Source organism: Pipra filicauda, unplaced genomic scaffold (assembly GCF_003945595.2).
Source record: "Pipra filicauda isolate LSUMZ 115617 unplaced genomic scaffold, ASM394559v2 scaffold934_size49230_pilon, whole genome shotgun sequence".
In the NCBI taxonomy this organism is placed as follows: Eukaryota; Metazoa; Chordata; class Aves; order Passeriformes; family Pipridae; genus Pipra; species Pipra filicauda.
Window position 1 is genome coordinate 29212 of NW_024105125.1, and position 19979 is coordinate 49190.

The 19979-nt window shown below is 68.8% G+C and overlaps 3 protein-coding genes across 4 annotated transcripts; all 3 read right to left on the bottom strand.

Annotated features, from left to right (window-relative positions):
• Positions 1 to 2: 2 nt before the first annotated feature.
• Positions 3 to 11206, bottom strand: VPS16 (VPS16 core subunit of CORVET and HOPS complexes). 2 transcript variants are annotated; one of them, XM_039391291.1, is made up of 25 exons: positions 11080 to 11203; positions 10147 to 10235; positions 10051 to 10079; positions 9633 to 9698; positions 8871 to 8999; positions 8269 to 8413; positions 7749 to 7864; positions 7167 to 7289; positions 6636 to 6691; positions 6284 to 6373; positions 5645 to 5739; positions 5294 to 5370; positions 4713 to 4844; positions 4511 to 4638; positions 3907 to 3942; positions 3620 to 3728; positions 3415 to 3549; positions 3234 to 3342; positions 2732 to 2829; positions 2204 to 2308; positions 2022 to 2099; positions 1003 to 1172; positions 816 to 912; positions 614 to 717; positions 3 to 411 (listed from the first exon to the last, which is right to left on the bottom strand). In XM_039391291.1, the coding sequence occupies exons 1-25, from the start codon at positions 11130 to 11132 to the stop codon at positions 267 to 269; spliced, it is 2514 nt and encodes an 837-aa protein (XP_039247225.1). In that variant the 5' UTR covers positions 11133 to 11203; the 3' UTR covers positions 3 to 266. The 2 variants fall into 2 exon arrangements, with proteins under 2 accessions (XP_039247225.1, XP_027577407.2); XM_027721606.2 differs by lacking the exon at positions 9633 to 9698 and having other exon boundaries at positions 9985 to 10079; positions 11080 to 11206.
• Positions 11207 to 11746: 540 nt separating this feature from the next.
• NAT8 (N-acetyltransferase 8 (putative)) lies at positions 11747 to 15273 on the bottom strand. The gene is made up of 2 exons (XM_027721604.2): positions 14812 to 15273; positions 11747 to 13456 (listed from the first exon to the last, which is right to left on the bottom strand). Exon 2 carries the CDS (start codon positions 13449 to 13451, stop codon positions 12774 to 12776), a length of 678 nt encoding a protein of 225 aa, XP_027577405.1. The 5' UTR covers positions 13452 to 13456; positions 14812 to 15273; the 3' UTR covers positions 11747 to 12773.
• A 1620-nt stretch (positions 15274 to 16893) lies between these two features.
• Positions 16894 to 19968, bottom strand: LOC113988213 (probable carboxypeptidase X1; the record flags this gene model as incomplete). Its single annotated transcript, XM_039391289.1, has 6 exons — positions 16894 to 17173; positions 17838 to 17940; positions 18506 to 18645; positions 18716 to 19013; positions 19506 to 19685; positions 19771 to 19968. Coding segments are annotated over 6 exons (1188 nt in total), but the record flags the coding sequence as incomplete, so codon positions are not given.
• Positions 19969 to 19979: the final 11 nt, after the last annotated feature.

Genomic DNA, 19979 nt, shown 5'->3' on the forward strand with positions numbered 1-19979 from the left:
ACAGGAGCGGGAGCTTTTCTCTTTATTGGATTGGGAGGGAGGGGCCGTGGGGGGAGGGTGGAGGTCCGCCTGCCCCAGGCTGGGGGTCCTGCACCACTGGGGGTCCTGCACCACTGGGGGTCCCGGTGCCGTGTTTTGTTTCCCAAACTCGTGCTGGGAGCAGCTGCCGGAGGACACGGACACCTCGCTGCCATCCCCCTGCCCCGGGCACAGACCCCCAGGAGGGGGCTGGGAGGGGCTGGGGGTGTCCCTGCAGCCCCCCGGGGTCACTTCTTGAGCAGCTGGGCCCGGGCCCGGGTGAGTTTCTCGGCCAGGGCGCCGTCGGTGCCGGGGGAGCAGCGGGACAGCACCAGGTTCATCTCGGCCTCGCTCTTGTGCTCCATGGCCGCCTCGGCCGCCTGCTCCAGGTCCCTGGGGGGCACCCACGGCGTGGGCACAGGGCAGGGGCAGCGCCCCACAGCCCCCACAGCCCGAGTCCCCAACCCCCGTGGGGGGCACACGGCTCACGGTGCCCCCACAGCCGCCCCCGAGAGCCCCAAAGCCCCGGTGCTGCTGCACGAGGGACCCCCGCCCTGTGTGACCCCACGGCCCCCCCAGGGCCCCCCGAACTCACCCCACGAGGACAAAGGCCTTGACCCGCTGCTCGGGGGGCACCCGGGGGGCGTATTTGCGGGCCTCGTACCGGTTGTGGTGCTTCACCGCCACCTCCACGAAGGGCTGGGGGGGCACGGGGAGCAGGGATGGAGAGAGGAAGGAGGAGGGTGGGAGGGCACTGCGGGGTGCCTGGTGACCCCCCAAGCAGGAAAAGCTCTCACCAGGTACCCGATGGGCGACTTCTTGCTCTTGGAGAACTTCTCCATCTCCTCCCAGTCCCCCCGCGTGGCCAAGGCGCTGATCTTCAGCCACCAGTACCTGGGCACGGGGGCCAGGGGGCTCATGGAGCTGAGAGCCCCCTCCCCAGCCCCCAGCCCCCCTGCCCAGCGCCCCCTCAGCCCCCCACACCTCTTGTCGGGGATCTTGAACTCCCGGTAGAGCTGCTCTGCCCGCTTGTAGTGCCCGTCCAGGATGAGGGTGGACACGGTGTCGTGCAGGGACAGGTCCAGGTAGGGCTTGTCAAAGTCCTCCTGCAGGTGCCGCTGCAGCCGCAGCAGCTTGATCTGCTCCTCGGTGGCCTGGGACACAGCGGTGACCCTGCGGTCCCTGTCCCGGCCTTGGGATCCCTGTCCTGGCCTTGGGATCCCCGTCCTGGCCTTGGGATCCCCGTCCTGGCCTTGGGATCCCTGTCCCGGCCTTGGGATCCCTGTCCCGGCCTTGGGACCCCTGCCCTGGCCTCAGGGTCCCTGTCCCAGCCTTGGGATCCCCGTCCTGGCCTTGGGATCCCTGTCCCAGCCTTGGGATCCCTGTCCCGGCCTTGGGATCCCTGTCCCAGCCTTGGGATCCCCGTCCTGGCCTTGGGATCCCTGTCCCAGCCTTGGGATCCCTGTCCTGGCCTTGGGATCCCCGTCCTGGCCTTGGGATCCCTGTCCCAGCCTTGGGATCCCCGTCCTGGCCTTGGGGTCCCTGTCCTGGCCTCAGGGTCCCTGTCCCGGCCTTGGGATCCCCATCCCAGCCTCAATGTTCCTAGCCCAGCCCAGAGGTCCCCATCCCAGTCCTGGGATCATCCCAACACCAGGATCCCCATCCCAGCCCCAGGATCCCCAGCTCAGCCCCAGAGTCCCATCCTAGCCCTGGGATCCCCATCCCAGCCCTGAGATCCCCAACCCTGGGATCCCCAACCCAACCCCGAGATCATGCCAGTCCCCAGGATCCCTGTTCCAGCCCCAGGGTCCCATCCCAGCCCCAGGGTCCCATCCCAGCCCCGGGGTCCCTGTCCCAGTCTCAGGATCCCCATCCCAGCCCCAGGGTCCCATCCCAGCCCTGGGGTCCCTATCCCAGTCTCAGGATCCCCATTCCAGTCTCAGGATCCCCATCCCAGCCCCAGGGTCCCAGCCCAGCCCTGGGGTCCCATCCCAGCCCCTCACCTTGGCAGCGAAGTCGTTCCTGGCCTTGTTGAACTCGTCCAGGGCGTTCTGCAGGGCCCCCACACGGCCCTCGATCCGCTGGGACACGGCAGGGACGTGTCACCCCCCCACGGGGACAGGGACACACCAGAGGGGTGGCAGGGAGCACACTGGGACCCCGACCCCCCGGGTGGGCTCCTCACCTTCTCGGAGTAGCTGGAGTGCACGTGGAAGTTGCCCAGCTCCTGGTGGTTGTCGTCCTGGTTGTACAGATCCTTCAGCGTGTCCCGCTCCTGGTGCCGGCAGAACTGGGGGCACGGGGGGTCAGGGGTGAGGGGGGCACCCGGGGGGCATGGGAGGGCAGGGGGTCAGGGGGGTCTCTCTGCCCTCACCTGCCTGTACAGGCGCAGGGGGGGTCAGGGGGCTCAGGGGGGGGTCTCTCTGCCCTCACCTGCCTGTACAGGCTCAGGGGGGGTCAGGAGGCTCAGGGGGGGGTCTCTCTGCCCTCACCTGCCTGTACAGGCTCAGGGGGGGCCAGGGGGGTCGGGGGGGGGTCTCTCTGCCCTCACCTGCCTGTACAGGCTCAGGGGGGGTCAGGGGGCTCAGGGGGGGGTCTCTCTGCCCTCACCTGCCTGTACAGGCTCAGGGAGGGCTCAGGGGGGTCAGGGGGGTCTCTGCCCTCACCTGCCTGTACAGGCTCAGGGGGGGTCAGGGGGTCTCTCTGCCCTCACCTGCCTGTACAGGCTCAGGGCCACGGGCTGGTTCTGCAGCGTCATGAAAAAGGTGCCGCGGTTCAGCTCATTCTTGAGGTGCAGCACGACCGTGTAAACTGGGGGGGACAGCAGGGTTTGGGTTTGGTTTTTATGCACCCCCTGACACCTCGTGGGCCCCTCAACAACCCCCCAGGACCCCAAAATGCTCCCAAGGCCTCCCCCAACCCACCCACCCCTCCCCAGCCCCTCCACTGTGCCCCCCCCACCTAGGTCGGTGTTCCCACTCTCGATGGCCCCCCCAGCCCCCCATTGTCCCCCTCCTCACCCAGACCCACATTCCCACTCTCGATGGCCCCCCCAGCCCCCCATTGTCCCCCTCCTCACCCAGGTCAGTGTCCCCACTCTCGATGGCTCCCCCAGCCCCCATTGTCCCCCTCCTCACCCAGGTCAGTGTCCCCACTCTCGATGGCTCCCCCAGCCCCCTGTTGTCCCCCCACTGTCCCCCCATTGTCCCCCTCACCCAGGTCGGTGTCCCCACTCTCGATGGCCTTCCCCAGGGCCAGTTTGCTCCGTTTCATCTTCAGCAGCAGCGGGACCTGTTCCCCGGAGCGCGGCTCGTACTCCAGGAGCTGGGGGGGCAGGGGAGGGTCACTGGGTGCCCCCCCCGTCCCCACTGTCCCCTCCCCTGTCCCAGAGCCCACCTTGATGGCCAGCTCGGCCCGGCCGCAGTCGTAGGCGCGCGTGGCGATCTCGGAGTAGGAGATGCCGGGGGTGTCCCCCAGCTTCTGGTTGATGGCCTGGGCCACCTCCTCGTCCGACTTGTCCTTCTGCTGCACCTGTGGAGGCCCCACAGGGTGTCCCCGGTGTCCCCCCCGCCGGCAGGGCCCCCCGGCACAGCCCCCTCACCTTGGAGCAGGCCCAGTGCGCCAGGATGCGGCTCACGCCCTGGATCTCCGGGAGCCGCAGGAACTCGCAGATCCGGATGGCCAGGGGGTACAGGCGGCGCAGCACCAGCCTGGGGCACAGGGGGACGGGGGGCACACACGGGGGGCACGAGGGGCTGAGGAGCTCGGATGGGCTTGGGGGGTCCCCAAGTGCTTGGAGCTGCTCAGCCCCCAGATATGGGGATTGTGGGATGGGGACTGTGGGATGGGGGAACTTGGGATGGGGGAACTTGGGATGGGGCCCCTCACCTGTCCAGCAGGACCTCGATGGTGAGTTGTTTGTATCTGTGGGGATGGTCAAGGGAAACGGGGGATCACAAACCCCTCGGAGCTCAGGCAAGGAGCACCAGGCACTTCCCAGGTCTGGGAGCTTCCCTGCTTTGGGATGGGGCACCTGTGCCAGGTGTGGTGAGCGTGGGGGTCTCAGCCATGACCTTTCCATGATTCCCAGGTGTGGTGAGCGTGGGGGTCTCAGCCATGACCCTTCCATGATTCCCAGGTGTGATGAGTGTGGGGGGTCTCAGCCATGACCCTTCCATGATTCCCAGGTGTGATGAGTGTGGGGGTCTCAGCCATGACCCTTCCATGATTCCCAGGTGTGATGAGTGTGGGGGTCTCAGCCATGACCCTTCCATGATTCCCAGGTGTGATGAGTGTGGGGGGTCTCAGCCATGACCCTTCCATGATTCCCAGGTGTGATGAGTGTGGGGGGTCTCAGCCATGACCCTTCCATGATTCCCAGGAGTGTCCCAGCCCTGCAGCCCCGGCACTGAGGGCTCCATCCGCCCTGGAGAGGCCCCTCCGGCCCCGATCCCAGCCCGGATGCCATCCCAGCCCCTGCAGCTGTGGATACTGGGTGAAGGTGAGCGGGATGCCGATCTGGTAGTCCCGGATGGCGTTGAGGACCCGCAGGTCCTGGCACATCCGCACGAAGCTCTCCGGGGGGAACTTGTCGAGGAAGCACTTCCCGAAGGAAGCTGCCTGTGGGATCACGTGTGAGGGGGGAGAGAGGGAGGATCTTGGGCCTCCCCCTGCTCCCCCTCGCCCTGGCTCACCCTCAGCAGCGATTTCTGGGTGTGGGGCTCGTGCTCGTAGCCCGCGGCCTCGATGCACTGGCCCACGGCCTCGGGGAGCAGCTGCTGCTCCCGGATCTCCCGCAGGTACTCGTCGGCCTTCTGGCTCTCCTTCTGCAGGGATGGGGAAGGGGGACCCCGGGAATGGGGGACACAGAGCTCAGGATGGACCCCGGGAATGGGGGACCCCCAAGAATGGGGGACATAGAGTGCTCAGAATGGACCCCGGGAATGGGGGACTCCCAAGAATGGGGGATATAGAGTGCTCAGGATGGACCCCGGGAATGGAGGACCTCGGGAATGGGAGACACAGAATGCTCAGGATGGAGCCCTGGGAATGGGGGACATGCAGCTCAGGATGGACCCTCAGGAATGGGGACTCCCTGGAATGGGGGACACAGAGTTCAGCATGGACCCCCAGAAATGGGAGACCCCCAGGAATGGGGACATGGAGTGCTCAGGATGTGCCCCCGGGAATGGGGGACCCCCAGGAATGGGGACACAGAAAGCTCAGGATGGCCCCCCGGGATGCCCCCTCTCCCACCCCAGAAGGGGGGATGTACCTCGTACTCCTTCTGTGCCTCCAGCAGCAGAGCCCCCGGGGCCATGGAGGCAATCCGGAAGATTTCCTGGCTGGCCTCTGTGGGAATTGGGGTCAAACACACCTGAGGGGGTGCTCTGGACCAGGGGTGTCACCTCCCTGTGTGCAGCACCACCCTGGCACAGGGACTGTGGAATGGGGTGGGTGGGAAAGGACCTCAAATCCCACCCAGTGCCACCCCTGCCATGGGCAGGGACACCTCCCACGACCCCAGGTTGCTCCAAGCCCTGTCCAACCTGGCCCTGGACACTCCCAGGGATGGGGCAGCCACATCCCAGGTGCCCAGCAGGGATGTCCCACCCCCCCAGCTCACCTGGGATCTCGTGCAGGAACTCGTGGGAGGTGCGGGACAGGATCCGGACCCCGTCCAGCTCGGGCACCAGGTGGGAATCCTCATCCAGGACAAAGCTGTGCTCCTGCTAAGGGCTGGGGGGACACGGCTCTGGGGGCAGCCCCAACCCCCCCCACTGCTGAGGGCACCACGGGGCTGGGGGGGCTCACAGGGGAGGGTCCTTCCTCCCCTTCTCCCTGCCAGGATGGGGCCAGGTATCCCTGCAAATACCTGCCTCTGGGACAGCGGGAGGAAGGACTTGGGAGGGAGTGGGGGGACTGGGAGCATCCCATGGGACAGGGAAAGGGCCTGGGAGCGACTGTGGGGGCTGCAGAGCACTTGGGGGGGCAGGAATCCCCCACCCACCCTGGGCAGGGCCAGTGCTCCACCACAGGGACCCCCGGAATAGAGGGGGCTGGGAGGGGTTGGGAAGGGCCAGGGGGGCTTTGCTGCTCCCCAGGAGCAGGAGGGGAGGGGGGATCCCCACAGCACACGGGCAGTGCCCTGTGCCCACCCTGGGGGACTCCGGGGGGACCCCCGGGGACAGCAGTGACTGGGGCAGAGGCAGGAGTTTGGGCTGGGCTTTTGGGAACACCCCCGGCCCCCCTTCCCAAAGGATACCGGATGCACTCCGAGGAATTGCCCACCACCATGAGCTGCCTCTCCCAGGCCACCACCACGGCTCGCTGCCGGCTGCGGGGCCGCGTGCACCTGGGGGACCCCCACCCTTAACCACGGCCCTGCACCCCCAGGGCACCCCCACCCTTAACCATGGCCCTGCACCCCCAGGGCTGGGGGGAACACCAGGGGGTCCCACAGAGCCCAGGGGACCCCCACCCCTTAATCACAGCCCCTGCACCCCCAGGGCTGGGCAGGGACACCGGGGGTCCCACGGAGCCCAGGGGACCCCGGGAAAGGCTCGGGAGGTCCCGGGTGGGCACTGCCAGGGGCGGGGCAGGGACCACCCACTCACCAAACCATCTGCTTGGGGGGCGATCGGACGGTGCTGTTGAACTCGCAGAACTTCTCCTGGGGGAGAGAGGGGGGATCAGGGAACACACCTGGACAGGTGGGAAGGGCAGTGTGGGAGCCAGGGATAAACTCAGGTGAAGGACGCCCGGATTTTCATTTGCTTTTAATGAAGTTAAACCAAGTCCGTTCTAATTCCAATTTAAGGAAATTAACACCCAGAAAAGAATTTCGCTTGTGCAAAGAAAAAATGCCAGATTTCACATTTGGGCTTCACTTTAGTCATAAAATCACTCATTAGTTTTTTGCCTGATTATTAACAATATATCCCCACTGCTCTGGCTCCAGCAATTCAGAGTTGCTACACTCCTGAACTCCCTCCTCAAACTTCCAGCATGGCCACAGACAGACAATTCTGATACATAACATGAATCAAATGTTATATATTACATATATACACATGGGCTCCTGCAGCCCTGAGCCCGTGGGGACCCCCAGGGCCCCCGTGTGACCCCCCAGTGCCCCCCCAGCTCACCTTGAGCGTGGCCAGGCCCATCCAGATGTACCCAGAGTCGCAGAACAGGGCGAGGAGCCGGTGGTTGAAGGACACAGCCATGTGCAGGAACGGCCCCGCCGAGGGGCTCAGCCCAGGGGGGGTCTGGGCAGGACAGGGGGGACGTGGGGACACGTCCTGGGGTCCCAGAGTGTCCCCCTGGGTGGGAGGGGCTGGGGGAGGGTCAGAGCTGGGGGGCCCTTCCCTCCCACTCAGCCCTGTGGGCAGGAGGGGGCACAAATGGGACAGTGGGAAGGAGGAGCTGGGAGAGTGTGGAGGGCTGGGAGCATCCCATGGGACAGGGAAAGGACCTGGGAGCATCCCATGGGACAGGAAAGGGCCTGGGAGCATCCCGTGGGACAGGGAAGGGACCTGGGAGCATCCCATGGGACAGGAAAGGGCCTGGGAACATCCCATGGGACAGGGAAAGGACCTGGGAGCATCCCATGGGACAGGAAAGGGCCTGGGAGCATCCCATGGGACAGGAAAGGGCCTGGGAGCATCCCATGGGACACAGGGACAGGGCCCACAGCCCCCCGTTCCCACATTCCCACATTCCCTCACCACGCTGGAGCAGGAGGTGTTGTCCAGCAGGAAGAGCTCTGGTCCCACAGCCAGGAGCACCACGGTCACCCTGTCCTGGGACAGCACAGCCCAGCACCCCGGGGGCTGCTGCAGCCCTGGGGGGACAGCGTGAGACAGGCACGGGGGCACAGGGGGGCCCAGGGGACATAGGGGGGCACAGGGGACACAGGGGAGCACAGGGGGACACAGAGGGGCACAGGGGGGCACAGGGGGACACAGGGGAGCACAGGGGGCACAGAGGGACACAGGGGACACAGGGGGGCACAGGGGACACAGGGGGACACAGGGGACATAGGGGGACACAGGGGGGCACAGGGGGGCACAGGGTACAGGGCACAGGGGGACACAGGGGGGCACAGGGGGACACAGGGGGGGCACAGGGGACAGGGGGACACAGGGGGGCACAGGGGGGCACAGGGGGGCACACACAGGGGGGCACAGGGGGGCACAGGGGACATGGGGGACACAGGGGGGCACAGGTGGTCACAGGGACACCCACCAGGGACCTCGGGCAGGCGGCGCAGCTTGAGGTCGTCGATGTTGGTGGCCAGGGAGAAGCGGAAGGCCCCGGTCAGGATGGCCACGCCCGTCCCGAACTCCGTGTGGAAAACCTGAGCCTCCAGCACGTGGTTCTGCAGCACCTCCTGCACCCAGAGATGGCAGGGGGGCACTGGGGGGGCCCAGCTCACAGAGCCAGCACGGAGGGGACTGTCCTGGCCTCAGGAGCCACAGGGACACATCCATCCCAGTGCACTCCCGAGGGCTGGGAGAGCCCCTGACTCGATTCCATGTCCCCCAAACCCCACCCTGGGCATCTCACAAGGGCCTGGAGCGACAACAAGGGGGAATGGCTCCCCACTGGAAAATGGGAGGTTTGGGTGGAATACTGGGAGGGAATTCCTCCCTGGGAGGGTGGGCAGGCCCTGGCACAGGCTGCCCAGAGAAGCTGTGGCTGCCCCTGGATCCCTGGAAGTGTCCAAGGCCAGGCTGGATGGGGCTTGGAGCAGCCTGGTCTATGGAAGGTGTCCCTGCCCATGGCAGGGGGTGGGATTGCTGGGATCTGAGGTGCCCTCCCCAGCCCCCCGTGCCCCCAGCCCTCACGTTTCCCATGCTGAAGTGCCGTTTGAACTCGCAGAACAGGTTGTAGACCAGCACAGTCCCGTCCTCCTGGATGCACAGCAGGTCCTCCCCCGCCGTCCAGCCCAGCTGCACCAGGCGGCCGCTCTTCCACTGGGGAACGGTGGGAATGGGGCGGGAATGGGGTGGGAATGGGGCGGGAATGGGGTGGGAATGGGGCGGGAATGGGGCGGGAATGGTCACCCCGGGGTGCCCCAGACAGCCCAGAGCCAGGGCAGCCCTCCAGGGACACACGAGAGGTCACGGCTGAGGCTGAGCTCTGACTCCTTCTCCAGAGCCTGGAGACCTCACCTGGAGGTCCAACACCTCCTCCAAAGGTCCGACACCTCCTCCAAAGGTCTGGCACCTCACCTGCCCTGGTACCATTCCCAGTCCCTCCACTGCCCCGTGTCCACCCCAGCCCCGGGCAGAGGGAAGGGAGGATGTTCCTGCTGCTCCAACTCCCAGCCCATCCTCTTCTCCCAGTCCTGGGCAGCAGGGAGAGAGGGATGTTCCTGCTGCTCTGATCCTGCTGCTCTGATCCTGCTGCTCCAATCCCGTCCCACCCTTTTCTCCCAGCCCAAATCAGGGAGGAAGAGAAGATGCTCCCGCTGCTCCAATTCTGCTCCAATTCTGCTCAGCCCACCCTCTTCTCTCATCTCTGGGCAGCTCCTTCCCCCCCCTTGCACCCCCACCCCTGCCCCCCATCCCTGTCCCCCAGAGGGGGTCCCAGCCCCCCCAGCTCACCGGGACACTGGCCAGGAGCAGCCCCGAGGCCGAGTAGATCTCCAGGAGCGGGCGGGAGCTGGGGGCCTTGTCCCTCCGGGACCATTCCCAGTCCCAGCAGGGCTGGGGGGGGCAGCAGGGAGAGAGGGATGTTCCTGCTGCTCTGATCCTGCTGCTCAAATCCCGTCCCACCCTTTTCTCCCAGCCCAAATCAGGGAGGAAGAGAAGATGCTCCCGCTGCTCCAATTCTGCTCCAATTCTGCTCAGCCCACCCTCTTCTCTCATCTCTGGGCAGCTCCTTCCCCCCCCTTGCACCCCCACCCCTGCCCCCCATCCCTGTCCCCCAGAGGGGGTCCCAGCCCCCCCAGCTCACCGGGACACTGGCCAGGAGCAGCCCCGAGGCCGAGTAGATCTCCAGGAGCGGGCGGGAGCTGGGGGCCTTGTCCCTCCGGGAATTCCTCAGCAGGGCTGGGGGGGGACAGTCCGTCAGCAAAGCTGGGGGGGGCTCGGGGGTCCGGGGGGGGGCTGCACCCACCTATGGGCCCCCCGTACGGGGCAGCGGCCACCACACAGTCCCGCAGGTCCTCCCGCAGCCCCCATTCCATGGAGTACAGCTCCAGCTTCCTGCGGGACACCCGGACAGAGGGATGGACAGATGGATGGATGGACAGGCAGAGGGATGGGGGGCCAGGGACGGTGCCCACCCCCCAGCCAGCCCTGGGACCCCCGACAGGCCCCGGGAGCTCCCAGATCAGCCCCAAGACCCACGGACACCCTGGGATCCCCCAGCTGGACACAGGACCCCCAGCGACCCCCGGAACCCCCCCAGCCAGCCCCGGGACCCAGAGCCACCACAGGACCCCCCAGTCAGCCCTGGGACCCTCCCAGACCATCCCGGAGACCCACGGGCACCGTGGGACCCCCAGCCAACCCCGGGACGCCCCGAACCACCCTCCCAGCCCCGAGACCCCCTCCCAGCCAACCCCAACCCCCCTACCCTGGGACCGCCTGAGCACCCCCAAGATCCCCCAGACAGCCCATCCCATCCCATCCGCCCCGGGACCCCCCAACCACCCCAGCACCGCCTTCCCAAAACCCATGGCCATGCCGGGACCCTTCCGAGCAGCCGCAAGACCCTCCAGACACCTCGGAGATCCCCCTCCCAATCCCAGGACTCCCCCCAACATCCCCGGGACCCCCCGAGCATCCCCCCCGGGACAGCCCTCCCAGCCCCGGAACGCCTCCCAACACCGCCGGGACCCCCGAGCATCCCCGGGACCCCCCTCCCAGCCCGCCCGAACGCCCATGGCCACGCCGGGACCCCGCTCCCACCCAGCCCCGGCACTCCCCACCGGCCCCGGGACTCCCGACCGGCCCCGGCACTCCCACCCAGCCCCGGCACTCCCCACCGGCCCCGGGACTCCCGACCGGCCCCGGTTCGGGCAGCGCTGCCCCCGCCGTCTCTCACCGGTAAAAGGCCTCCTCGCCCAGCGGGTACCAGTTGGCCGTGTAACAGTCCATGGTGCGGCCGGGACGGGGGAAGGGGACGGGGATCGGGGGGATCGGGATCGGGGATCGGGGGGGGATCAGGATCAGGATCGGGACCGGGATCGGGACCCGGATCGGGACCGGGCGGTCCCGGCGCTTCCCTCCCAAAGCCACGCCCCTCACGTGATGCCGTGACGCCGGGCTGGCCGCCGCCATCTTGAGTGAGGGCACTGAGAGGAAGCGAGACGGGAACCGCCGCCATCTTGGGTGAGGGCTTGGAGAGGAAGCGAGACGGGAACCGCCGCCATCTTGGGTGAGGGCACTGGGAGGGGGGGAAAGGGGAACGGCCGCCATCTTGAGTGAGGGCATGGGCACCCACACCCCTCTGGGTCTGGGGTGTCCTCTGACCCCCAAAATGTCTGTCGCGTGTCCCCCAGTGTCCCCTGCCTGCCCCTCAAGATGTCCTATATCCCCCAAGATGTCCCCTGACCCCTAAAGTGTCCCCTGTCCTCCAAGATTTCCCCTGTCCCTCAAGGTGTCTATTGTCCCCCAGTGTGCCCCTTATCTCCCAAAGTGTCCCCTGTCCCCCAAGGTGTCCCTTGTCCCGCGGGGTGTCCCCCATTCCCCAAGATGCCTCTTGTCACACATGCTGTTCCCACAGGTCTCTCTTTATTTCCCGCTGCTGGAAATCCGGGAAAGGCCCTGGCAGCGCGTCTGGGCACCGCCAATGCCCCTCAGCCGCCCCACACGTGTGTCAGGGCCAGGGCAGGGTGCCAGGGCAGTGCCCTGTGTGCCAGGGCCGGGGTCTGGAGTGCCAAGGTTGGGGTCCGGGGTGCCAGAGCCGGGCCAAGGGTGCCAGGGCTGGGGTGCTGTGGCAGTGTCTCTTGTGCCAGGGCTGGGGTTTGGGTCCTGGTGGTGCCTCTGTGCCGGGGTCAGGTGCCACGGCAGTGCCGTGTGTCCCAGGCTGGGGTGCCGTGGCAGTGCCTCATGTCCCGGGCTCACAGTGACAGCACAGTCAGTGCTGCCGTGCTGGGGCTGCAGTTCGGGTGCCACAGCAGTGCCACGCGTGCCAAGGTTGGGGTGCTATGGCAGTGCGTTGTGTGCCAAGCCTGGAGTGCCGTGGTGGTGCCTCACGTCCTGGAGCTGGGGTGCCGTGGCAGCACTCCGCATGCTGGGGCTGGGTTTGGGTGCTCTGGCAGTGCCACAGGGGCCAGGGTCGGGGTGCCATGGCAATGCCTCACGTCCTGGGGGCACATGTTGGTGTTGCTGTGCTGGGGCTGGAGTTGGGGTGCCGTGGCAGTGCCTTCTGTCCTGAGTTTGGGGTGCTGTGGTGGTGCCATGGTGGAGCTTCAAGTCCCAGAGTTGGGGTGCCATGGCAGTGCCTCGTGTGCCAAATTTGGGGTGCCGTGGAAGTGCCTCATGTGCCAAGTTTGGGATGCTCTGGTAGTGCTGTGGTGGAGCCCCACGTCCTGGGCTCGGGTGCCACAGCTGTGCTGGGGCTGGAGTTTGGGTGCCATGGCAGCGCCACATGTGCCGGGGTCGTGGTGCCATGTCGGTGCTGCCATGCCAGGGCAGTGCCTCGTGTCCCAGGTTTGGGGTGCCACGGCAGTGCCACGTGTCCCAGGACCCCTGTGCCACAGCGGTGCCCCCCGTGCCCGCGGCGTCCCACCGGCGCTACTCGGCCTTGGCGCCGTCGCGGGCGCCCAGGTCGCAGCGGTAGTGGAAGATCTGGAAGTGCAGGATGGTGCCCAGCAGGGAGGGGCTGGAGGCGCCCACCCTGCGGAATCCCTGCCCCTCGTAGAGCCGCTGGGCCGCCACCTGCACCATGGAGGTGCTGAGCACCACGGCGCCGAAGCCGCGGGCGCGGGCGAAGGCCAGCACCTCCCGGCACAGCGCCCGCGCCAGCCCGCGCCCGCGCTGCTCCCGGCTCACCGACATCCGCCGCAGCTCCAGCGCCCCGGGCGCGTCCCGCGAGGGCACCGCGCCCACCATGCCCACCACGGAGCCCCCCACCTCGGCCACCCAGAAGCCGCAGTCGGGCGCCCGCAGGTACGCGCCGGGGATGTCGCACAGGTCGGTGCCCAGCGCGTCGCGCACGTAGTCGGCGCTGAGGGAGCGCACGAGCAGCCAGAGCAGCACCAGCGCCAGCCCCACGGCGCCCAGGCCCAGCACCCAGGACCCGCCGCCCGCCCGCGCGCCCACGAACAGCACGAGCAGCGCCAGCCGCACCCGCGCCGAGCGCAGCACGTGCCGGAACCCGGCCGGGGCGTGCTCCAGGATCCCGCGGGCAAACAGCGCCCGCACCGCGTCCGAGTCCTGCTCCCGGAACGGCCGGATCCGGAACGACGCCATGGCACCTGCGGGGGCACAGCGGGGTCAGGGAGGGGACAGGGAGGGGACAGGGATGGGGGCACACGCAGGGGGCACAGGGGTCAGGGAGGGGGGCACCTGCGGGGGAACAGCGGGGTCAGGGATGGGACAGGGATGGGGACACAGATGGGGGCACACGCAGGGGGCACAGGGGTCAGGGATGGGACAGGGAGGGGACAGGGATGGGGGCACCTGCGCAGGGCACAGGGGTCAGGGATGGGACAGGGATGGGGGCACCTGCACAGGGCACAGAGGTCAGGGATGGGACAAGGATTGGGCACCAGTGGGGTCAGGGATGGGAAAGTAATGGAGGCACCTGTGGAGTAAGGGATGGGACAGGGATGGGGCACCTGTGGGGTCAGGGATGGGGGCACCTGCACAGGGGTCAGGGATGGGACAGGGATGGGGCACCTATGGGGGCAGGGATGGGGCACCAGTGGGGTCAGGGATGGGACAGGGTTGGGGTAACACAGATCCCAAGGCCAGGATGGCACAGGGCGGTCAGAACAGTGCCCAGCTCCACAGGGACCCTCGGGATACCCCCAGGTCCCAGCACCAGGGTGCAGCAGGGGATCGGGTCAGTGCCCACCTCCCAGGGCAGTGCCCACCTCCACAGAGACCCCCAGGGTACCCACAGACCCATTTGTGGGACGGCACAGGGGAGCAGGGCAGTGCCGCAGGGATGGGGACACCCGGCGTACCCCCAGAGCCGTCCCTGGGGTGGCACGGGGGGTCTGGGCTGTGCCGGTGCCTCTCCCACCCGGGGGTCCCCTGTGACGTGGGCTGAGGGGTCCCGAGGGATTCATCCCCTCGCTCCCGGCTGGGGAGGGGGTTTAACTGGGACACCCGGGGGGAGGCAGGGGCTGGGGGGGCCAGAGGGAAGGACAGGAGGAGCCGGGGTTGTGTCCCCCCCACCCGGGACCCCAACACTCACCCCGCGCCGAGCGGCACAACGAGCCCGGGACAAAGGTGGGCAGCGCTGGGCACTGGCCTTTGGCCCCAGGGCACAGGGACACGGGGGGGGGTACAGGGACACGGGGGGGGCACAGGGACACGGGGGGGCACAGGGACACGAGGGGGGGGCACGGGGACACGGGGGGGCACGGAGACACGGGGGGGCACGGGGACAGACCGCCTCCGGGGCTGCTCAGGGCGGGGGGGGCTCAGCTCCCCGCGCATGGGGAAGAGGAACAGCCCCACCCTGCCCCGGGGAAGGGATTGGGGGTCCCCAAACAGCCCCAAACCCCGCGGGGTTCGGGTCACACCCCCTTACCCCCCGTCCCACCCCCGCCCGGGGTCCCGGCACCCCTCACTCCCCAAAATTCCCCCTCGCCCCCCCCACCTGCTGCTCCGGCGCGGTCGCTCCTCAAAGCGGGGTCGCGGCTCTGCAGCTCCTCGGGGCGAACCGGGGGGTCCTCACAGGGCCGGGGGTCTGGTCACCCCCCCGGCACGGCCCGGGGGGTCTCTGGGAGGGGTCTTTGTCTCCCGCAGCCCCCGCACCGGCCTGCGCGGCCGCTCCCGCGGAGGTGCGGGGTGCGCTCAGCCCATCGCCCTGCAGCGCTGGGGGCGGCTCGCTCGGCTCGGGGGGCGGGTCTCTCTCAGTTTTGGGGGGTCTCCGGTGGCAGCACGGGGGGTTCCCCCTCGTTCAGCCCGTTCCCAGGCCCACGGAGGCTCCGGCGGCGCGGGGAGCGCAGGCGCGGGTGGGAAGTGCCGCCGCCGCCGGGGTGGGATGATGCCATAAACCGATCCCGGGAAGGTTGTGGGGTCACGGGGGGGGATCGGGGGGGAGCGGCATCTGGGCAGGGCATGGGGGTCCCGAGCAGTGGCGGGGGACAGACAAAACCACTGCCCGGGCCCCCATCCCCGCCCAATCCAAGGGATGGGGGGGCAGCCCTGGATCCGAACGGCAACGTATCGAACCGGGGTGGGGGTCCAGCCCCTCACCAGGGAGCGTCCCCACTGTAGGAGACCCCCACCCCCTGCCCAGAGCCCCCCGCTGCCACAGGGGACTGGGGGGGTCATCACAGCGATGCCTCGGGGGTCTGGGGTGAAATCCCCCCCAGTCCCGCACTGGAGCCTTCCCGGGGGGGCCATGGGGGGCCGTGCGGTGCCGGGGACGCCCGTCGTGCTGGGGACCCCCCCCCGAAGAACGGCTGAGCCCGGCGTGGGGGACAGTCCTTTATTTCGGGCAGTGCCCGACTCGCGGGCATCGGGGGGTGCGGGGGGGTGGGGGGACACGCGAGTGGGGGTCCTGCAGTTCCCTTGGGCAGCCAGAAGCCCCCCAGGGGACGTGGTGGCATCAGGACCAAACAGGGCTCTGCCTTCCCGCCCCGGGGAGCTGGACCCCTGCCCTGGCAGGGCTCCCGGGGGGCTGAGGGGGGGCCACCCCGGCCCCTCCTTTGCACCCCGCAGACCCCCCAGTGTGGGGCCCGACGGTCCGCCCCCCCCGTGCCACCCCCGTGCCCGTGTGCCACCCACTCCCTGGGGTTCGGGGGTGCCGGTGCCTGGTTCCTGTGCCCTCCCGGTTCTCCTGGGGGTGCTGGTTCCGACGCCAGTACCAGAAGTGTGTGTGCCCCGGGGCTGTGCCAGGGGTCGGGGGGTACCAGTCCCGACTCCTGTGCCCCCCGAGCTCTCCCAGTGCCGGTGCCCGATGCCGATGCCCAGTTCCTGTGCCCCTCTCATGTTCTCCCGGAGGCTCCGGGCGTGCCGGTGCCCAATTCCTGTGCCGGCCCGTGTTCCCCTGAGGGCACGGTCACGGCACCCCCCTGGGCCCTCTCCCAGTGCCCCACAGTCCCAACAGTCCCCCGTGTCCCCACGGCCCGGCCCCCCCTGTTGTCCCCACGGCCCCCCCAGTGTCCCCGCGGCCCCAGCGCTCCCCGGGCTCCCCGCGCTGGAGAACCCGCATTGTCCCAGCGCTGCCCAACCCCTCATTGTCCCCATGAGCCCCCCGGGCCCCCCGAACCCTCCCAGGGGCCCCCCGGAACCCCACCGCTCCCGGGGCCCACAGCCCCGCCCACCCGCCGCCAGCAGCCAATGGGAGCCCAGCGAGCGGGTAGGGGGCGGGACCACTGGGTGTCGGGGTTTGTGGCGGAACCTCCGTTGGTCAGCGGGGGGTGGGCGGGGCTTGCGCGGAGGGGCCATTGATGGACAGAGAGGGGCGTGGCCTTCGCAAGGGGGCGTGGCCTCCCGTAGTTCCCACGCGGGGCTCGGGGTCGGTCCAGCCCCTTTCCCGATCCCGTTCCCGGTCCCGTTCCCGGTCCCGTTCCCGGTCCCGGTCCCGGTCCCGGTCCCGTTCCCGGTCCCCTCCAGCCCCGCAGAGGCGCAGCGGCAGCGCAGCCAACTTTACTGGGAGCCGTCCCGTCCCGCCGGGCGCGCCCGCCCCGGCCCCGACCCCCGCGCCCCCCGGGCCGAGCCCGCGGCCCCGGGAGCCCCCGGTCACGGTCCCGGTGCCGGTCCCGGCCAGTGGCCGCGGCCGTGGGCGCGCAGGCGGCGCAGGCGCTGCCGCCGCAGCCGCAGGGTCGGGTCGGGGGCCGGGCGGGACCCCCGGGGCCACCCCCGCGCCCGCTCCAGGCGGAAGCTGCAGGGGGTCGGGACGTTCTCGAAGGACACCCAGCACGACCGCGTGGCCGCCTCGTAGCCCTCGGCCCGCGCCGTCACCTCGTACTCGCCCGGGTTCAGCAGCCGCCAATAGTCCCCGTCCACGGCTGAGGGGGGGGAAGGTGCCCCGGGGGGTCACACACCCGTCCCATCCCTGTGCCCATCCCTGTCCTTGTCCATACCTCTGTCCCCATCCCTGCCCCCTTCCTGTGCTCATCCCCCTCTGTCCCCATCCCTGCCCCCTTCCTGTGCTCATCCCCAGCCCCATTCCATTTCCGTCCCCAATCCCATCCTTGTCCCATCCCTATTCCCAACCTCTTCCCATCCCATCCCCATTCCCAGTCTAATCCTATTTCCACTGCCCTCTGCAAATCCCATCCCCTTCCCATCCCTGTCCCCAGCTCTATCCCATTCATATCCACAGTCCCATTCCAGTCCCATCCCATCCCCATTCCCATCCACAATCCCATCCCATTCCCAGCCCTGTTCTTTGCCCTCATCCCCAGCCCCATCCCATTCACACCCCCAATCCCATTCCTGTCCCCTTCCCATCCCCTTTCCCGGTCTTATCCTATTTCCCTCCCCATCTGCAATCCCCAATCCCATCCCACCCTCAAATCCCATCTCATTCTTCTCCCTGTCCCCATCCCTGTTCCCTGTCCTCATGCCCACCCCATTCACATCTCCAGTCCTATTCCTGTTCCCAACCCCATTCCCATCCCCATCCCACTGCTGTCCCTGTCCCCTCCCATTCCCCCCAGTCCCCCGCACCGGTGCGGACGTCGTGGTTGATCCCATCCACGGCGATGATGGCGTTGGGGATGCCCTGCTCGGTGTCACTGTCCCGGACCACGCCCTTAATCCCTCGGTGCACCTGGGGCGGGGCCCGGGGGGTGTCAGAGGGGGGGCAGGTGGCACATGTGCACCCCCCGGTGCCACCCCCAGTGTTTGGGGGCCCCTGACCATGTCCCGCTGCCATCCTGCCGAAACCCCGATCCCTCAGTGCCCATGTCCCCCCTGGTACCCCCAAGTGTGACCCCCTGGCGTGTCCCCCCCAGGCTCAGGGAGCCCCCCCAGGGGGGTCTGCTGTCCCTGATGGGTCCCTGACCCAGTGGCCCCACGGCACCTGTGCCCCCAGAACCCACACCCTGGACACCCCTCCCCTATTGTCCCCGTAGCCCCAGCACCCCCAAACCCCCCAGTACCCCCACAGCCCCAGCACCCCTGACCCCCACCCAGGACACCACTTTCCCGGTGCCCCCACGGCCCCAGCACCCCCAACCCCACCCAGGACACCCCTTTCCCGGTGCCCCCCTGGTTCCAGCACACTCCGGACAGACAGACAGACCTCGGGGCAGTTTGGGGCCCCCCGAGCCGTGTCCTCCCTGCCGAGCCCCCGGCCCCCGGTGCCTGTGTCCCCCCCCGGCCCCCGTCCCGACCTGCTCCATGAAGAGCAGCAGCGACTCGCGGTTGTTCTCCCACTCGTGGGGCAGCTCCGAGGCGTGCGGGAACTTGTCGCAGGAGAGCTCCACGGTGATCTCGAAGCAGTTGGTGTGCAGGTAGCTGAAGTCGTTCATACCTGGGCGGGACGGGGGGTGTCGGGGGGTGCCCGGCCCGCCCCCCCCGCCTCCCCCCGGGCCCCCACTCACTGCCGGCCACCGTGTGCCAGTTGGCCCCGTTGATGACGTTGCCCAGGCGGGCGAAGTCGTCGTAGTGGCAGCGCCGGCGGTCGCCGCTGGCCATGGCCAGGTTGGCGGTGGCGTAGACCGTGGCCAGCCAGCGGAACACGCCGTCGTCGGGCGTGGGGGTGAGCTCCTGAGCCTTCCAGTAGGTGCGGGTCATGTCGAAGGGGTAGGTGACCACCAGCTCCCCCCCGTGCAGGTTGGCGCTCAGCACGAACGGGAAGCGCTGCATCCACGCGATCACCGCCCGCGTCTCGGGGGCCACCTGGGGGGCTCCGCGTCACGGGGGGGCCCGGGGGAAGCGCTCCCGGCGACCCCCTGCCTGGGGGAAGCGCTCCCGGCGACCCCCTGCCCGGGGCACGGCGCTGAGACCCCCCGGTCTGTCCCCAGCGCAGCCCCCCGGGGGTGGGCAGCCCCCGGGGTGCTGGTGTGGGAGGATGGGGGGGTTTGGGGGGCTCACTGTGGCACTGGTGTGGGAGGATGGGGGGTTTGGGGGGCTCACTGTGGCACTGGTGTGGGAGGATGGGGGGGTTTGGGGGTCTCACTGTGGCACTGGAGCGGGAGGATGGGGGGGCTCCAGGGGGGCTCACTCTGGTTAAGGCGATTTCACGGGCTCACGGCAGCACTGGGGCAGGAGGATGGGCGGGTTTGGGGGGCTCACCGTGGCGTTGGGGCAGGAGGTCAGGATGCAGGAGGAAGGGGGTTTCAGGGGGTTCACCATGGTGTTGGCACAGCCTGGGGGGTCTCGGGGGCTCACCGTGGCGTTGGCCAGGGTGTAGTACTCGGGGATGGGGATGTAGTGGTTGGGGAACTCGTGGGGCACCAGGTCGTTGTCCTCGGCGTCCCACAGCGCCGTGTTCAGGTCGGCAAAGTTGTGGTTGAGGTCGATGCCCTCGTAGGTCCAGCGGCCCATGGCCCAGCCCGCCAGCTCCGAGCCCTGCGGGGGCACTGGGATGGGCACTGGGATGGGCACTGGGATGGGCCCCGGAGCGGCCCCGGGGGGTCCCGTCCCCCGTCCCTACCAGCTCGTAGGCGGTCTCGTATCCGTCGGGGTTCATGGAGGGCAGCAGGTGGATCCGGGTGTCCGTGACCAGCTGCACCACGCGGGGGTTGCCCCTCCGGAATTCCCGGCACAGGTATTCCATGAGGTTGAGCAGCAGCTCCCGGCCCAGCACCTCGTTCCCGTGCATCCCGGCCACGTAGCGGAACTCGGGCTCCCCTGCCGGGCACG

Coding starts and splice junctions, on each gene's coding strand:
- VPS16 (XM_027721606.2), bottom strand. CDS start 11,132: ATGGACTGTTACACGGCCAACTGGTACCCGCTGGGCGAGGAGGCCTTT. Junction 4,639..4,712: donor CCCAGAAATCGCTGCTGAGG/GTGAGCCAGGGC, acceptor GTGATCCCACAG/GCAGCTTCCTTCGGGAAGTG. Junction 3,943..4,510: donor ATCCCGCTCACCTTCACCCA/GTATCCACAGCT, acceptor CCATCCCCACAG/ATACAAACAACTCACCATCG.
- NAT8 (XM_027721604.2), bottom strand. CDS start 13,451: ATGGCGTCGTTCCGGATCCGGCCGTTCCGGGAGCAGGACTCGGACGCG.